The 20,050-nt window shown below is 34.9% G+C and overlaps 1 protein-coding gene across 3 annotated transcripts in view; it reads right to left on the reverse strand.

Moving 5' to 3' along the window:
• Positions 1 to 20,050, reverse strand: part of flnba (filamin B a) — a 167,357-nt gene that overhangs the window by 90,015 nt on the left and 57,292 nt on the right. For all 3 annotated transcript variants that reach the window (XR_015501726.1, NM_001440724.1, NM_001440723.1), the window contains 5 exon segments: positions 17,614 to 17,711; positions 14,797 to 14,944; positions 11,740 to 11,933; positions 8,392 to 8,554; positions 8,109 to 8,309 (listed from right to left, as the gene is read on the reverse strand). Coding sequence is in view for 2 of the 3 variants with exons in the window: in NM_001440724.1 (NP_001427653.1) it covers positions 8,109 to 8,309; positions 8,392 to 8,554; positions 11,740 to 11,933; positions 14,797 to 14,944; positions 17,614 to 17,711 (804 nt within the window). In the remaining variant the exon portion in view is untranslated.

The raw sequence follows: 20,050 nt of genomic DNA on the forward strand, positions 1-20,050 counted from the left end.
ACTGCGTTTACCGTGGCTCAGTCCCGCCTTTCACCAAGGTACGAAACGTGACACACACACGAATAAAGTTATGAAAATGATTGTTTGTTGTACAGTTGGTGGTTCATTTTCGTTATTTGGTACGATTGCATTCACATCAGAAGTGAACCGTACCAGAGTTCGCATGAACCGTACCCCAGACCACTTCTCTCAGGCGGACTCGGGTATGGTTCATGGGTGCGCATCCGAGTTCAGAAGACATGTTCACACTAGCTAAACTTACCATACTTTGACGTCAAACGAACCCGGGTGAGGACCAAAAGTGCTACTGTGAAAGCACTCTTACGCCCTATTCACACGGGGCTTCAGCGTCAACGCTTCCCATTCACTTTGAATGGGTGACGTCAGGCGTTGCCGAACTGCATTGTGGATCCGTCGGCGCCGCTTCAGAAGCGTTCCTCGCTGCAGAAGTTGGGACTAGCTCAACTTTAAGCGCCGACGGAAGCGTCAGCCAATCAGATCGCTGTATGCAAATACACCAGCTCAGACAGTGGCCTATTGCTGACTGAATTTCATTGGCTGACGCTTCTATGACGATCGTTTCAGCTCCAACTTCAGACACGCCCTCTGTCAAGCGTTGATGCTGAAGCCCCGTGTGAATAGGGCGTTAGACTGTCCCTACCTACATATATCCATGTCTGTAAAAATGAATTGAGTGTCTGCTGTACCAATTGAGTTCTTTCGATGACGCCACAGAGACGCTGAGTTCTTATTAAAGGATTCTGCTTTGAAGATACCTGAAAGTTTCTCCGTGTTTTTTTTTGGCTCGTCTTAGAATTTCACAATAGTTTTGGTGCCGTGAGCCAGACAGTGAAATTCACAACACCGTTTAAAGCTAAGTCAAGGTTAGCATGCAGTTTGTGTTAAAAAAAAACTTCTTAGTGCAGCTTTTTTTAGATCAGGAAATATCAAGATTTGAACTTCTCTCCCTTTGCCATGAATTTCAACCTATGATTCAATATTTTGAGTGTGCGTAATGGATTTATGAAGCACTTTAATTTGCTTGTGAAATGTTCAACAACATCGTGTGCAGTAAAAGTAAAAATATCTGTTCAAATGCATAAGCTGTTTTCCTGAGGGTCTCGTTTGGGTTTACGGCACATGTGTCTGATTTCCTCGCTCAGTAGTTTGCTTGTTCTGGTTGCTGAGGTCACGCTCATCAAAACCTGCCCATCGCCAATGCTTTAAAACTCAAAAACCATCAACGGAATCCAATGGGAACACTAAAGCTGCTGGCCGTAGAAAAACCACAAAAACCTGATTTACACAGGGAAGAAAAGCTGGATGAATTTGGGAAAAATGTCTACTTATATACATCTACTTAAATATCTATCTATAACTTTTCATTAATAAATATTTATGATGGTGGTGGAGGAAATGCTTTAAAGTTTAAAATATCAAAAAATTCTGCAAATAGATAAAAAAATATATATATCTGCATAAAAATATACACATAAATAATTACATTCATTATTGTTATTATTAATTTAAATGTAATATAATACGAATAATAACAAAAATAACAATAATACTAATACTACTACTACTACTAATAATAATAATAATAATAATAATAATAATTATTATTATTATTATTATATTACATTACATTAAAATTCATAATAATAAAAATAGTAATAATAAAAAATATAATTATAATTATTATTGCTATTTTTATTATTTCGGTTATAACTATTATTATCAATTAACACTATTACTTAATTTTTATAATAATAACAACAACAACATTAAAATTAATAATGATAATAATAATAACAATAATAATAATATTAATATTATTAATAACAACAACAACAACAACAACATTAAAATTGTTAATAATAATTAATAACAACAACAACAACAATAATAATTACTACTACTACTATTACTACTGTTATTATTCAATATTATTACTGCATTAATTATTATTATTAGTACTATTATCAAAACTACAAAACAATAATAATGTTATAATAATAATAATAATAATTATTATTATTATTACTACTACTACTATTATTCAATATTATTACTGCATTAATTATTATTATTAGTACTATTATCATTACTACTATTATTAAAACTACAAAAACAATAATAATGTTTTAATAATAATAATAATAAAAAAAATAATAATATTTGTTTCCTTGTGTAACAATTTTACCTTCCTAATGTAACCTTACGCAATGTTTTAATGGTTTCAAATGGTTTGAGTTACCTTAACTTAATGGGTTTTTCAGTGTAATATTAATGTTATCAGCTACTAATAATTATAAAAAAAATATATTATTGATATTAATAAATAATAATAATAATTAATAAAAACAATATATGTTATAATAATAATAAAAATACACTGTAAAACCCAAGTCAACTATCAAATGAATTGAGTGTAGTGAACTCAAAATTGACTGAAAGTTAATTCTACTTATTTGAAAAGAGTTTTGAACCCAGTGTTGAAGGTAATGAGTTAATGAAATACTTAATTGTTTCAACTTAAACGGAGTAAGTTCACAGTACTCACATAGATTAGTTTAACTCAAATTGTTTGTTGCAATCGATTTTCTTAAATAGTTTGAGTTACCTTAACTTATTGGGTTCTACAGTGTAATATTAATATTATCAGCTGCTAGTTTTTTTTAACAAATATCATTTATTATTATTAAATATTATTAATAAATAATAATAGAACAATAATTATTATTATTACTATTTATTATTAATAAAAACCAACAACAAAAATAACAATAATGTTACTATTATTATTATTACATTTTAAAATTAAGTTTTAAAATTAAGCACAATAACATACACACTAGCTTGACATTTGTATTGCAGTGAATAAATCATGAAATATGCGTACAACTGAACAATGCTCACACTGCTTAGATTTCAACAGTAAAACTCAACAAATTGCATGAACAAGCCAGTGAAATCAGCAGCCCGATAAGGAAAATCAATAAACTGGACTTCTTTTAAAACTGCATGTTGGAAAAGCTGTTTCAGAGTAAAGGAATTTGCTGTTTTACAAGCTTAAAACAGCTACGCGCAGAGCCACCAGTCTGCATGCGCACACAGCATGGAGAAACTATTGAATAACTGAACAGAAGAAGAAAAAAAAACATGCATGAATAAGTCATATTTGAGTGTCTAAAGTTCACAAGCACCGAACACAAACACCCCCAGCACATAAAACCTTTAAATAAATAAAAGGAAAGTGTGGAAATGAAGCCTGACCTAAACAGCAAAACGGGAAAGATTCAGAGCAGCCGCCGGCTCCAAACACACCGCAAACAAGCACGCTGGTGAACTGCGGCTACATTTACACACATTTTACAGCACGTATAAAAGCCCTGCAGAATCCCATAACTACACGCAATTACCAGTTTCACTTTTTAAGCAGAAATACAACCGCATGAGGCAATCCACACGTCTGAGACCCTAAAACACAACGCTAATCCATTGAACTTTACAATTATAACAACACAATGCAATGTTTAGCGAACAACACCAATAAACCACTCCATTTCCTTCTCTCAACAGTATGTTAAGCTCACAGTCTCCAACTGGGATTAATAAAGTATATGCGCACAGACTTTTAAATTTAGTCAGCCTTAGGGCTTACGGTTAATTGTCATCTGTTACGACTAAAGTTTATTTATATATTTTTATTGCGTATTGCATGTGTCTTTTTCTTTGTCCCGCCTTGTTGTTGTTTTTCTTTTAGTTATCCTATAGGCTCCCATTACGGCGTGATTCGTGTTCTGATTGGCTGCTGGTCTCGGAGGCCTGTATTAAAAAGGAGCTTCCGGCAGGGTTTGAGGCGCTCATTTGTGCTGCGGCTGTTGCTGGGAGTGGAGCTCCTGGTGTTTGGGTGTCGTGCACAAACCGGCACATCAGATCATTATGGAAGGGCACTTTCTACCAAAGACTAAAAAGGCCATGTGCACAGGTTGAGCCGTATGTGTGCACGTGCCTAGGCGCATCGCAATCCTTTGCCCCGCCCCCTTTGCAAATCCGCTCGCGAAAAATACACCCTCAGGCCCCGTTTACACTAACATGTCATTGTTTTTAAATGCCAGTTTAGAACGACAACGATCCACATCCACAGTGGCGTGTAGCATTTCTGAGCAGCCCTCCTTCCTCACTACCGCTGAAAACACGTGACCGCACACACACACACAGACGCACAGACATTGTCATGCGCTCGAGACAGCGGGTCCAAACGGTCAGCGGGTCAGTAGACTGGTTCAATCTTCCATTTTCACACTAGTACTTAGTCATTTTAGCGAACACTTCAGATACTGTTGGCTGGTTCCTGTTGGTTGTGCGCCTTTTTTACCGACGCCATTATAACGAAACAGATCACTGCCTATTCACGAGTCTCTGGAAAAAGTGATTGACAGGTGGTAATTATGTGTGTATCTTGCCTTTATTCATTTACTGCATGATTTGTTTATGGGTAAAACAAAGACCATGCAGGTCAGGTAGTTTAAAAGGTAGGCTACAAATAATTAATTCGTTATTAATCAATTAATTATTCATGATCGAAAATCGAATCGAACCGTGACTTTAGAATCGAAAACGTAATCGAATCGATTTGGAGGATCGTGACACCCTTACTCTCAACTGAGTGTCCCGAGTTTGGTTGTCGACTGAAGAAGATTGTGGAAATATAAATTTCTATCATCTAATTCCAAAAGAACAATAAATTACGTTTAACTGAAAAGTTATATTCTTTGGTTTTTAATTATATAATTTCATTGACATGCCAGATAGGAGGGACACTAAACCTTTGCCTTGCTGACTACAGGCTAAGCCAAAGTGATGCAATTATCGGTTTCACAGCATGGCTGTATCTATTGTCTTCTCTTTTTCCAGAACATCATTTGCACACTGTAGTACTTATATACTGATGAGATCAGACCTGGAGAAGGCATGGCACCCTCCAGACAACCAGATTTCATTTGCATGCTTTGTTTGACTGTCCCCACCTACATGTATAAATGTGTAATGTTTGCTGTGCAGTTTAGAGTTTTGCTTTCGATGACGCCACATCCACGCCGAGTTCTTCTTATTAAAAAGGATTCTGCTTTGAAGACAACCGAAAGATTCTCTCTGGTTTTTTGGGCTCTTAGAAGTTTACAACAGGATCTTTGGCATTAAGTTTTCTGTTCTGTTTGGGAAATCCACCACTCCTATACATTTGTTTCTTTCGTTTATTACGCCCATGTTGTTTTCCCCTAGACTTGGGGCGTAATACATCCCATACAAAATCGTCGCAATTAAGATCTGATTTCTATAAATAACAGCGATCATCGCCGCCTGGCTGGGATACGATATACAGTGGGTATAATGTCAAACAAAAAATAAGGAAATTCATTTTACCCCAGTACTTTCAATGGAGTTTGTGCACTAGCCTGCTGCTAATGACGGCGCGTGTTTAAATGGTCTTTGATCTCTTTTTACGCTTTAACTAAATGAATGCTTAAGTTATTTAACTAAATGTATTTTATTTATATATTACAACATCGATGCTGTAAAAGGAACCCTATGAAATAGAAAAGTCACATTAAGCTCTCACTGGAAGTTCATCATTGGCTGAAAAACACTGTGCATATAGCCCATTCAGTTTAACAGAGAACAGTACAGCCTAAAACACCTCCATTCAAGTGCAGAAACAATGTGCATAAACATCGGTGTTTAAAATTGTGCTTACATTGAACATATATTATCGATAATTGTGGTTTTGTATCACAAAACGAGGAAGAAATCATATTATTTATAGTACAGTGGTCCCTCGGTATAATGCGGTTAATCCTTTCGTGGCCTCTTGCTGGTTCACGGATCTTTTAAGTGCAATTTGGCATGCTTTTTTTTTTTTTTTAAACAGCACATTGTGTTCTGCGTCCTGATTGGCTGTAGGCCATTGTCAATCAATCTCCTCCATGTGTCCTGTACAGCAGTGGTTCCCAAACTTTTTTTTTGCCCGAGACCCCCTTTTACCCGGGAAAATATTGTAAGGCCACCCTCCATATTTAATGAGATTATCGCTCATGTAAATTTGCAGTAAGGATGACAATAAGTTTTGTTTTCAAACAAACTGTATGTTTACTACTATATCTAGATATGTTTATGCACAAATAATGTAAATTACAAAAGTAAACCATTAGTAGGTATGTTTCGTAGGTTGTAACCATCAACCATTTTCACAGAGGATGACAAGCTGACTAAACATTGCTGCAGCTCTGATACAAGTTTTGGGGTGGGGGATGGGGGATGCTGCGGCTGGTGGTGTCAGGGGGGTTGGGTTGGGATTAGGTGTCGTGAACAAAAGTGACAAGGTGGGGAGGGGTTATGTGGGCCCCTAAATAGACTGATTTCACGCGGCCGCCATTTTAAAAAGCGAAATCGAGGCTGCGGTTGGAAATAAACCGGAAGTATCATTAGGAGTTACATAGGAATGTTGTGTAACTGGCTGTATATCTTATCAGCGAAGAGAAAGTGACACAAATTTATAATTTCTCTGCCTTCCGGGTAACCCGAAGGTCCGTTCTGAATGAATGGTGAATGTAAAAAGGGAAATCAGAGCTCATTTTCAGCTAAGTTAAGGGAAATGACACTAGTAAGCTAACGTTTTCTTTCCCAAACACACGTTTTAGATTCCATTTATCAAACTCGAGTTGATAAACTGATTCTTTCACTATATTAGACTTGTCACGATACTAAATTAAAAGAAAAACCGGCAATTTTGCGCTAACATTAAAGCCAATGTTGATGGCTTTCTTAAACCGGCGCTGATTTGACATTGTGTTCACGTGTTCAACAGAAATGATTGTGATTGGCCGAGAAGGTCATCAGTTCACCCACCGCTGTATACTGAGCACAAACACAGACGAGCCGAGAGATCTGCTTGATGACTCGACTGATCTTGACGGCTGCTTCGCGCTCCAGTCCGTGTATCTGTGCTTGCACTGGGTGAAGAGCGGTAAACTGAGTGCAAACCAAACACAGATACACAGAGACGGAAGCCGTGAAGATCAGTCGTGTCGAGACATCCGCGCTCAGCAGCGCTTCCATGTTAGCGGGGAAATATTCGGGTTTAAAACTTCAGTACCAGGACAACACTATCACAGACAACACGAGGGTGTGCTGCAGAGGACTGCAGTGTTTTATCAATCACCGGGTTACAGACTGAAGCAGGAAAGCATCCTCACGGTGTTTAACTGGTGCCATGAGCTGAAGCCTAGGAGGACACTTAAGCGTATCACTGAGATTGTGATGTTGTTTGATGCTAAATTGCTTTTAATTGTTTAAAATAAACTTACTAAATAATATTAAAGTGATGGTTACACCATTTTCTGCATTTTGAAATCTCGGCAACAGCTGGAGGTTTGTAGTACACGGCATGTTGCTGCAATGTTTACAGTGCTCGTCCTATACTTCCGGGTGTCTTCCCACCGCAGCCTCGCTTTGGTTCTTTAAAATGGTGGCCGTGTGAAATAAGCGTATAACATCTCTGGGGGCCCCCGAAATGGATTAGCCCTTAGAATCGTCATCCTTTGGATATTCCCCAGCATTATAGCACTTAAGTTGTCTGCTTTTATATTTGGTGTCGGTTTCTTTTACTTAGATTAGTATTTGCTAGTAGGAAAAATCTATTTGTTCACTTCTGCTATTTATACGTTGACATTGTATTTCAATTTATATTCTGATTGCACTTGACCTGCAAATTAGACTAGAGACTGTATAAAAGCACACAAACGCACTGACAGTTATAGGTAGATAGATTAGATAAGAGATAGACAAATCCATAAATTTCTTCTTTCCGGCTCTTCTTTCTCGGATGAAATTCTACATAAGCACAGCTTAGGTGTGTATCCTCGTTGATTAGTAACGCTAAACCTCATTGCACAAAAATTACCTGGCTTTTTGGCAAAAAAAAAAATGGAAATTACTCAGCGGGACCAGTAATGTTTTGCACGCCAGGGGGGTGTTCCACTAATACTGTGGCCACACCTGAAAACTATCAATATCCATAATCTACAGCCAGTATAATAACATACCTGGGCCAATGTTGACAGTGAAGGGGCTCTTCGGGATAGCGATGCCGCCGAATGTGATGTTGACTGTGTGAGGACCGGCTTGCACTGGTTTGTATGTGCAGCGGAAGACGTTTTCACCCTTGTCCTCCATTACAGCCTCCACGGTGTTTTTATTACCCAGAGGGTCTTTAATGACGGCCGTCACGTCTCCCACTCCAGCACCTGATTCACACAGACAGCTTTATGACTTGATATTTTCTTTAATAACACAGAAGAGCTCTGACTCCAGCTAGAAGACTCAGACCTGCAGTGTAGATGTCGAAGAATGTGGGTTTGTTGGCGATGTTTCCCAGCGGCTCCAGTCCGGGTCCTTTAGCGGTCACTTTGGTCGGGTCTCCTTGGGCTTTGTCTACGTTCACCTCAAATGGGCTCTTTGGGATTTGTTGTCCAGCGAAAAGAACGGTAACCTGTGGATTACATGGTATTCAATACAGAGGTAAAGACTGGGCCAATCCATTTAAGTCATCTCACAACTGTCTGACATCATACATGTGTACACAGTCAGCTGTAGATTTACCGTACGTTCACACCGAAAGCGGCGAGAGTGTCAAAGTAGCCGGAAGTCATTCATTTTCAATGAGAAAGCGGCGAGGAGCAGCGCGGTGCGCCTTCGCCGGCGTGAGCGTCGAGGAGAGTTGAAATGAAGTCAACTTTATGGTAATGAGCTATGACGCGGTTCAGCGGCAAGCAATCAGAATGAAGACGTCCACCGCTTGATAGGAGTTCAGAGAACACAGACCTGCGAACTTTGGTTCCGACCACAGTTGTTCCCAAGGGTTTGATAATTGCGGTCGCCGGATTTCCAATTATTTACAATGTTTTCTTACAGTAACATGCATTAAATAAGTTACTGGCGAGTAACTGATGTTCATTTATGTTATATATTTATCTTTTTTTTTTATTTATTTTTTTTTATTGAGATTAACAAGACAATACATCATAGTATACAATACAACAAAGGAAAAATTACAGAGTGTCTTATTTTTCTTATTTTCCCACTTTCCCCTTAAAATAAAATAAATTCAAATGTATGAATTATAAACAAACATATCCTCTAAAAGAAATAATAATAAATTAAAAATAAAATACAAGAATTAAAAGAAATTGTTATCCAGTATAATAATAAATGAGCAAGTTAACGATAAAAGCAAAAAAATAAAAATAAATAAAATTATAATAATAACAATTGAAAAAATAGTAATTAAAAGTTCACATTAAGGAGTCAATATTTCCTCTTTTCAATTAGTTACTGTTTATTAGATCTGATATCAACTAAACAAGGTAAGCCTTTGATATAGTCAGGGTTCCAGGTCTTGTAAAAAGATTTGAGAGATCCTGCAAGTAAACATCGTAATTTTTCAAGTTTTATGTAACTAAAAATTTCTCGGATCCACATGTCATTGGATGGAGGAATCACCTGTTTCCATTTGATAAGAATGGCTCGTCTAGCTAGAAGAGTAGAAAAGGCAATAACTTGGCGAGATGCAACAGTCAGGTCAACTCTCTCTGAAATACCAAAAAGCGCTGTCAAGGGGTTAGGGTCTAGATTTATGTTAATAGGTTTATTGAGTGTGTCAAAAACACTGAACCAGAAATTTTTTAATTGAGGGCAGCTCCAGAACATATGAAGATGGTTGGCCGGAGACTGCTTACAACGATGACAGGCATCACTTCTATCAGGGAAAAATCTGGCTAATTTGGCATTGGTTAAATGAGCTCTATGGAGTACCTTACATTGCATTAGGCCATGTCTGGCGCATATGGAAGAAGAGTGGACCATCATTAATTTTCTTGTCGGCTTAGTCCCTTTATTAATCCGGGGTTGCCACAGCGGAATGAACCGCCAACTTATCCAGCAAGTTTTGACGCAGCGGATGCCCTTCCAGCCGCAACCCATCTCTGGGAAAATTATTTTATTTAATGTCTGTTATTTATTTAGAATATTAATTGTATAATAATAATAATAATAATACGGTGTAGCATAATCACACAGCAAGAAGGTCGCTGGTTCGAGCCTCGGCTGGGTCAGTTGGCACTTCTGTGTGGAGTCTGCATGCTCTTCCCGTGATCGTGTGGGTTATCTCTGGGTGCTCCGGTTTCCCCCACAGTCCAAACATATGCAGTTCAGGTGAATTGGGTAGGCCAAATTGGCCGTAATGTATGTTTGTGAATGAGGGTGTATGGATGATTCCCAGTACTGGGTTGCAGCTGGAAGGGCATCCAATACGTAAAACATATGCTGGAAGAGTTGGCGAGTCATTCCGCTGTGGTGACGCCAGAATAATAAAGGGACTAAACCGAAAAAGAAAATTAATGAACGAATAATGATAATAATTTTATTTATTTTATGATAAATTTAAACAATTGTTATATTTATTGAAAATAAATAAATATATTTAAATGTATTTATAATAAACATTTTAAATGCATACATTAAAATATATTTTTAAATATTTAAAATTATATATCAAGTCAACCACATAGTGTGTTTATTTCTCTGGGGGTGGGGGAGGGGTGTGTTTGGGGTGGTTTCGCACAGGGTGCCATTTAAACGACAAATGCCACTGGATACAGTGAAGTCAGAATTAATCGCCCTCGTGAGATTTTTTTTTTTTTCAAATACTTCCAAAATGATGTTTAACAAAGGAAAGTATTTCCTATAATATGCTTTCTTCTGGAGAAAGTCTTATTTGTTTTATTTCAGTTAAAACATTTTTTAAACCATTTTAAGGTCAATATTATTAGCCCCCTTAAGCAATATATTTTCGACATTATATGACTTGCCTAATTACCCTGACTTGCCCAATTAACCTAGTTACGCCTTTAAATGTCACTTTAAGCTGAATACTTTTGTCTTGAAGAATATCTAGTCAAATAATACATGCTGTCATCATGGCAAAGATAAAATAAATCAGATATTAGAAACGAGTTAAAACTATTATGTTTAGAAATGTGTTGAAAAAAAATCTCTTCGTTAAATAAAAATTGGGGGGATAATATACAGTATATAAAAATATACATTTAAAAATTGTTGGAATATTGGTGTCTATGATGCTGTGTCGCATTATTTTGTAAGAAATTCACTGAACTACATAATGTGACCAAATAGTGGTCAATTATAAATATTTTCTTAATTCAAATAATCTCAAATCTGGGCTCGGCTCAGTTAAAAGCACCACTGAAAGCCTCCATCATCCAGGTATAGTTTCTGGAGGAGTTGATAAACTCCCAGAGCTGGGTGCTCCTCTAAAAGGATCTAGTGGACTCAGACATGGCTCCAAATGAGTCTATGCTGTTTTTCAGCCTTCCTAAAACACAAAGCACAGCTACTCTTTTAATAAAATCCCTGTTTGCAATTTAGCATTGAAGCTAGAGTCACCGGGCAGACAGAAGCCCTGTTCATGACACGAATCCGCATTTATTGTGAAGTGAATTTGAAGCACGAACTAACCAAACTTGAGGTGCGAATAAAGAGAGTACACTCAAAATGTTCACTCATCTATTTAAACGCAAATGTCAATTTATTTGCGCATGCCGCATCTGGTGTGAACACAGTATAAGTGAAGTACTGCAGAGTATTAGTGAACCTGACCTTGTGTGTCCCCATGACCTGAGGGACGTAGGTGACGCTGTAGGTCTTCTTGCCTTCATTCAGCACAGGTTTCACCTCCTCTCTGCGGCCCTCTGGGTCTTCTACATACACCATGACCTGGCCCTGACCCGCACTGAACGTGTCCACAGTGAACACTGCCGGACGCATAACGCGGTTACCTGTCGGCTCAATACCTGCAGAAACACAAGTCAATAAATAAATAAGTAAATAAACATAAGTGAAAAAAATAAATAATTAAAATAAAAAACATAAGTAAATGAATACATACGCAAATAAGCAAGAAAAAATAAATAATACATTAAACAAAGTAAAAACGTCAATAAACAAATAAATAAGTAAATAAAGTGAACATATCAAAATAAATATATAAAAAATAATAATTAATAATAATTATAAATAATAAATAATAAATAATAAATAATAAATAATAAATAATAAATAATAAATAATAATTAATAATTAATAATAAATACATTAATGAATAATAGTGGATAAGTAAATAAATAAAAATAAAAGAATAAATAAGTAAATAAACATAAGTTAATAGATAAATAAATAAATAAATAAATAAATAAGAGTAAATAGGTGAAAAAAATAGGAAAATAAAAGTAAATAAATAAGCAAATAAGTAAACAATAAGTAAATAAAAAGTAAATAACTAAATAAATGTAAGTAAATAAAATGCATACTAATAAAGAATCATCTTATCAGGTGTGTTTAGAAAATAATTTTTAAAAAGTTAAAAAGTAAATAACTAAATACATTTGCAAAGAGAGATTTGATTTGCTACTGAAAACAGCAGTCCTCTACAGGGAACACGTGTGATTTAGGAAACAAGGCTGCCTGTGTCAGGTTTTAAATGAGTTTTTATTTGCAGCGCTTTTAGAGAGGATATAATCACTTAAATGGAAAAATAACATCAGTGTGACATTTTCATTGTCTGCTGTAAATCACACAGAGGTGAGGATTTCCCAAGACGGCAGACACCGGCTCCGAAGTTAATTTAGTCACGGAAAATTTGTAGAGGTCATTTGTGGTGCGAGAACCAAAACTTTTCAACTCATTGGCTCCCAATTTCACAGTTTAAGACTTTACAACTGTTATAGGACACATTTACAGTACAATCTACTCATTAATCCTGCAAATAACAAGAGTGAGAATAGCTGTATTCACAGAAATAAAGTTATATTATCAGTTAAAAGAGTGGATTTCAATTTCTTGAATATAGTTGATCAAACAAAAATACAGCCTTGACAAGCAGAAGGGACTCCTCTCTGCTCATCAAGACTGCATTTATTTAATCAGATATATAACTGCAAAATAAGTGTTTTCTATTTAATTAGTTTTAATAATTTATTCATTGTAATGATTAAAAGCTGTATTATCAGCATCATTACTTCAATCCTTCATGTATATGTTTATTTGTTTGTTGTGCTTTTGTTTTATTTATTATGAATAATGTAAAGAGTTGTGCTATTTCATATATATGTGGAATAAAAAAGTAACTACTCAATTAAAAAGTTAGAAAGATAATATAATTATATTATCTTTATATTATTTTAAAATAATATAAAAAGCATTAAACAAGATTATATAATTTCAGATACAAAATTTATAAAAAATGTAAATAAATAAATAAATAAATAAAATAATAATAATAGGCATTAAACAAGATTATATAATAATTTCAAAGGTTCAAAAATAAAAAATTATATAAAAATAAATTAATAAATTAAAAAAATAACAAGCATTAAATAAGATTATATAATAATCTTCAAAGGTGCAAAAACAATAATAAAAAATAGTATTAATAATAATAATAAGCATTGAACAAGATTATAAAATCATTTCAAAGGTGCAAAAATCATACAAAATAATAAAAGTAAATAAATAAAATAAATAATAATAATAAGCATTAAACAAGATTATAATAATTTCAGAAGTTCAAATAATAATAATAATAATAATAATAATAATAATAATAATCAGCAATAAACAGGATTATTTAAAAAAATCACAGTTGCAAAAATCATTTAAAATTATAAAAATAAACAAATCATAATTAAAAAATCATAAAAAAATGAAAAATAAATAAATAAATAAGAAGAAGCATTAAGCAAGATTATATTATCATTTCAAAGGTGCAAAAATTATTTTTAAAAAAGATAAATAAAAATAATAATAAGCATTTACCAAGATTATATAATAATTTCACGAGTACAAATAATAATAATAATAATAATTATTATTATTATTATTATCATCATCATCATTATTAAACAATATTATATAATAATTTTAGAGGTGGAAATAATAATAATAACAACAATAATAATAATAAGCATTAAACAAGATTATGTAATAATTTCACAGGTGCAAACAACAATAATAATAATAATAATAAACAATAAGAATAAAAAAAAAATATAATTTTTAGAATATAACAACTTATATAAGCGGCTCATTCTGCTGTGGCGACCCCGGATTAATAAAGGGACTAAGCCGAAAAGAAAATGAATGAATGAATGAATGAATAACTTGTATAAAAAAAACATAGAATTTTATAATATTTTGAGAGATCATACGACTCTAAAGACTAAATTAATAATGCTGAATTAACTTGAGTTATTTTTAATTGACATATTTCACAAGAATGTTTTATTGCATTTTTTTTTCATATAATTATTATTTCAAATTAATTATTTTTTTCCTTAGCGAGCAAAAAATGAGCCCATAAAGATCAACAAAGTGAGACTTAACAGATCATCACAGGTATGAAATGTTGTCTAAACAACGTCATAATGAAAGTGTGATGTATCATGTGTCTGAGAAAGTTTCTGACCGCTTTGCTCCATTTCCTTCAGTCGATACTAACACATCAGACAAGACTTATGGGAATTACAATATCCTGAAAGTCTGGAATGACAACGATCTGCATTTGTGTGGTTGCTCAGACTCATCTCTGTGTTTTGAAGATAACGTTGGGCGTTTCTATATAAACAAAAACACAAGAGTACAGACTGATAGATATCTCACCTGGACCGTATGCGCGCGCTTTCTTTGGGTTGAGTTTGGGTTTGAGAGGCGCTCCGGGCTTCAGTTTGGCTTTGGGGAACTGAGATAAATACGTCATGACTGACTGCTCGTCCACACTGGGGTCAATGATCTCCTCTGGAGCAATAACCTGGACAGACAGACAAAGGGTTTAAAAAAAAACTCTGCATTAATGATGTATGTAGTTAGGGGTGTCACGATTTCGATTTTTAATCGAAATCGATCGAAATTTATGCTCAATTTTGATTATCGAATCAAAAAATAGAATCGTCGATGCTGCCACGCCCCCATGTCACGTCAGCTTGGCTTGCCAAGCAGGAAAAAAACAGGCTTGTTGAAGTGCTTGTTAAACTGCAGAAGCAGTAGACCCGTCGACAGAACGTAAACCCTCTCCTCTTTCAATGAAGTCGCCGGTGTGAAAGCATTTTGGATTTCCAGTGAGTTATGTTCACAACGTTCGTGTTGTCGACAAAAAAAAACACAGTTTTGCAAGCTCTGCTATGTACGTATTACGTACGGTTCGTCCGATAGACAACACCGGCATCGCAATCCTCCGCCCGCCCCCGTTGCAAATCCGCTCGCGAAAAGTACACACTCAGGCCCTGTTTACACTTTCTTTGTTTTTAAATGGCATTTTAGAACAACAACGATTTGAAATCCACAGTGGCGTGTAGCATTTCTGAGCAGCCCTCCTTCCTCTCTACCTCTGAAAATGCACATCACGTGACCAGACAGACACAGACACACACACAGCCATGCGCTCGAGACAGCGGGTCCAGGCAGTCAGAGGACTGCTTCAATCTTTCACTCACTTGTACTTAGTCATTTTAGCGAACACCTCAGATACTGTTGGCTGGTTCCTGTTGGTTGTGCGTCTTTTTTACCGACGCCATTATAACGACACAGATCACTGCCTATTCACGAGTCCCGCAGAAAAAGTGATTGACAGGTGGTAATTATGTGTGTATCTTGCCTTTATTCATTTACTGTATGATTTGTTTATGGGTAAAACAAAGACCATGCAGGTCAGGTAGTTTAAACGGTAGGCTACAAATAATTCATTGGTCATTATTTAATTAATTATTCATAATCGAAAATCGAATCGTGCCTTTAGAATCGAAAATGTAATCGAATCGAGGATTTGGAGGATCGTGACACCCTTATTTGTAGTAGTTGAGGTTTAAGATGGCACAATGCTGGGGTAAAATTAGAGGAGAATTGCCTTGATTAATATGGAACCAGTTTTGTTTCTTTAACATCATCGACTTTCAATTTAAGATTTAAAGGGCCAGCATTGCACCAGACCCCCTTAAGTGGTGTCGTTTGAAAGTGTAGAATCTATATTTTATGCACATATGCATACAGTTTTTATTGTACTGTAAAAAAAAAAAAGGTATTTACACTTAACTTTAAGCAATAACAATACAACATTCCATTTAGTTTAGCAAAATAAAAAAAAATACTTAAAGCAATTACAATATGTCATTTATATAATCATATGCAAAAGTAGTGGAAAAAACATGTTTAAATATTATATTCAAATTGTCCAAAAATTGACCATTTCAACATTTAATTTCTGTGTCTGTCTGGATAGTAAAACAGCAGCAGAGGCAAAAAAAAAAAAGTCTAGCTCATGCTTCCATTGTTTCTTTTTTGTGTCATGGCCAACACTTTAACCTTTAGGCAGAACATTATGTCATTTGCACCGTTACCCATAAGAAGGCAAGTCTCTTTATTCTTAAGGTTTTCAAGGAACAAACTAATGTCATGAAGAAAAGCATGTATATAATTGATGAGTGTGTTTGCTGAGGTGTGATTGAGGTGTGGTGAGTACCATATTAACCACACTGCAAACACTGCAGCAATTACTAGTGTGTGTGTGCATATATAACACATGCCCTTCTTTATTCTTATCTGAGCCTGATATTGAGCTGCTGCATGAATAGAGAAAAAACAAGACATTTTTCAATCACACCCTTCAGTGGACAGAGTTTAGCTTATTTAAATGCTTACTATGAAATAAATTTAAATTAAATTGAAAAAAATATTAAAAATGTAATTAAATGTAAATAAGATAAAAGATAAAAATGCAAATTAACTGTTAATTATAAAAATTTACTAAAATAAAAACAAAACTTCTAATATAAAAAACTAAAAATATTGAGCTGCTGCATGAATGAAAAAGAAAACAAGACATTTTTTAATCACACCCACGAATGAACAGAGTTTGACTTGCTTAAATGCTTATAAAATAAATCAAATCAAAATTAAACGAAATAAAATAAAGAACAAAATAAAAAAGTAAAGAATAAATTAAACAAATAAAATATTGAGCTGCTGCATGAATGGAAAAAAAACAAACATATTTTTTAATCACACCCTCAAGTGGACAAAGAGTTTGGCTTGTTTAAATGCTTACTTAGATATTGCATAAAATAAAATAAAATCAGATAAAAAAAAATGTATCAAAATAAACAATTTAAATAAAATAAAGAATTAAATTAGAAATAAAATTAAAAATTGAAATATAAAAATTGAAATAAAATTTTAATTTTGAAATTAAAACGAAACAAAAAAAGAAAAAAAATAATTATATTAAATATTTAAATAAAATAAAAAATAAAAATAAACAAAATATTGAGCTGCTGCATGTATGCTGAATGTCAAAAGAAAACAAGACATTTTTCAATCACACCCTCGAGTGGACAAAGAACATTCAATCTGTATCTTAGCAGATTGACGGCACCTCATGCTGATTAAACAAGTCATATACATAAAGATCAAAGGTCACCAGCTCACCTGTGGGATTCCCAGCCAATCATCAGCGAGCTGCATGGCCTCCGTGGCGTTATCCACAGGCTTCTCTGAATCCCAGATCTCCCAGTCAGGACACAGGCCTGAATACCAAAGATATAGATATTTTTTTAACGTCTACAGTTGAAGTCAGGATTATTAGCCCTCCTGTATATTTTCCCCCAATTTCTGTTTAATGGATAAATTTTTTTTAACACATTTCTAAACAAAACCGTTTAAATAACTAATTTCTAATTAGATAACATGTTAGGCTGGTTGCTATAGGGATTTAATAACAGGTTGCAACATTTATAGTATCTTCTAAGGATCATACAGCACAAAAGCATGCACTAAACTGTTTCCTCTCACCAACTGATAAACAAATAAGGACAGATGAAGGTGGTAAACACTCATTCACAGCTGTGTTTTGTGGTTAAATCACCACATCCGCAGAAAAACAGAGCAAACGAATCCAGCTGTCCAATAAACACAGGAATGAAGCGCTCTGCATACTAACACCTTTCTACCACCAATCATGCTGGATATGTTGGTTACGAGCAAGCCTTATGACGTTATCAAATATTCTTGTTGTTATTAATTGCTGAAGCTTTTTTCAAGTTATACGGTAATCATCATGATGTTGACCAAAGCAGCAGAAAAAGGTTATTTTAACAGGTATAATAACAAAAAATTGTGTATTACTTTAAAGCATATACATTACGACTTTAAATTACGACTACAATTTTAATGTGTATTTGAACAATTTGAAGCTTCAGTAGTTTTAATAGTAGGTTGTGTTAGCTTTTAGATTTTTTGTGACTAACTTTGAGTAATCTTGACCATCAGTGAATACGTATACCTACATCCACATTTATTCGTGTCTGTTTGTTTGTAACAACACAGTTTTTGATTATTTTCGACTGTTTGGCGCCATATTGTGTCTGAATAATGCTCAGGTTGGTGTATACTCATCAGCTGATTTAGTTTCTGTCAGCTTTGTGTTTTCGACCGTTTCGCGCCATCTTGTAAATTAATACGTAGGTTAGTATATTCTCCATTCAGCCGGATTCATTTCTGTCAGCTTTGTGCTTTTGACAGTTTGGCGCCATCTTGTGTCTGAATAATGTGCAGGTTTGTGTATACTCATCAGCTGATTTAGTTTCTGTCAGCTTTGTGCTTTTGACCGATTGCACCATCTTGTAAATGAATGCGTAGGTTAGCATATCGTCCATTCAGCCGGACTCGTTTCTGTCCGCTTTGTGTTTTTGACTGTTTGGCGCCATCTTGTGTCTGAATAATGCGCAGGTTAGTGTATACTCCATCAGCTGTTTTCGTTTCTGTCAGCTTTTTGTTCATGACTGTGTGTGTCCATCTTGTGTCTGAATAATGCTCAGGTTAGTGTATACTCTGCTGTTTTCGTTTCTTTCAGCTTTGTGGTTTTGACTGTTAGGCGCCATTTTGTAAATGAATACGTAGGTTATTATATTGTCTATTCAGCTGGACTCGTTTCTGTCAGCTTTGTGTTTTTGACTGTTTGGCGCCATCTTGTGTCTGAATATTGCGCAGGTAAGTGTATACTCCATCAGCTGATTTCGTTTCTGTCAGTTTTTTTTTTCATGACTGTGTGTGTCCATCTTGTGTCTGAATAACCTGCAGGTTAGTGTATACTCCATCAGCTGATTTTGTTTCTGTCAGTTTTGTGTTTTTGACTGTTTGGCGCCATCTTGTGTCTGAATAATGCGCAGGTTAGTGTATACTCCATCAGCTGTTTTCGTTTCTGTCAGCTTTTTGTTCATGACTGTGTGTGTCCATCTTGTGTCTGAATAATGCGCAGGTTAGTGTATACTCCATCAGCTGATTTTGTTTCTGTCAGTTTTGTGTTTTTGACTGTTTGGCGCCATCTTGTGTCTGAATAATGCGCAGATTAGTGTATATTCCATCAGCTGTTTTAGTTTCTGACAGCTTTGTGTTTTTGACTGTTTGCCACCAACTTGTCAATGAAGTTTGCGCAGGATAGTGTATACTCTATCGGTTCTTTTTTGTAAGCTTTGCATTGTTGACAGTGAATTAATACTGCCATCTTGTGAATTATTAATACGTTGGTTAATATATTCTCCATACAGCCGAATTTGTTTGTCATCTTTGTTTTTTGTCTGTTTGGCACCATCTTGTGTCTGAATGTGCAGGTTAGTGTATACTCCATCAGTTGTTTTAGTTTCTGTCAGCTTTGAAATTAATTAAAGAATTAATAAACTATTACAGTTAAGATTGTTTTGTGTCTAATTTTTGTTTTGTGGCAAGTAGTCATGAAAGAAGCGTGATAAAGAACATTCAGACAGTTGTTTTCGAAGAATAAAGCCCTTTATTCTTACACAACAGTGCGCTGCTGATAAACCTGTCAGGCTTTATTCTGTGATAACAACCTTCTTGATGTACTTTATCA

The sequence above is a fragment of the Danio rerio genome, chromosome 11 (genome assembly GCF_052040795.2).
Source record: "Danio rerio strain M-AB ecotype USA chromosome 11, GRCz13ab, whole genome shotgun sequence".
Lineage (NCBI taxonomy): Eukaryota > Metazoa > Chordata > Actinopteri > Cypriniformes > Danionidae > Danio > Danio rerio.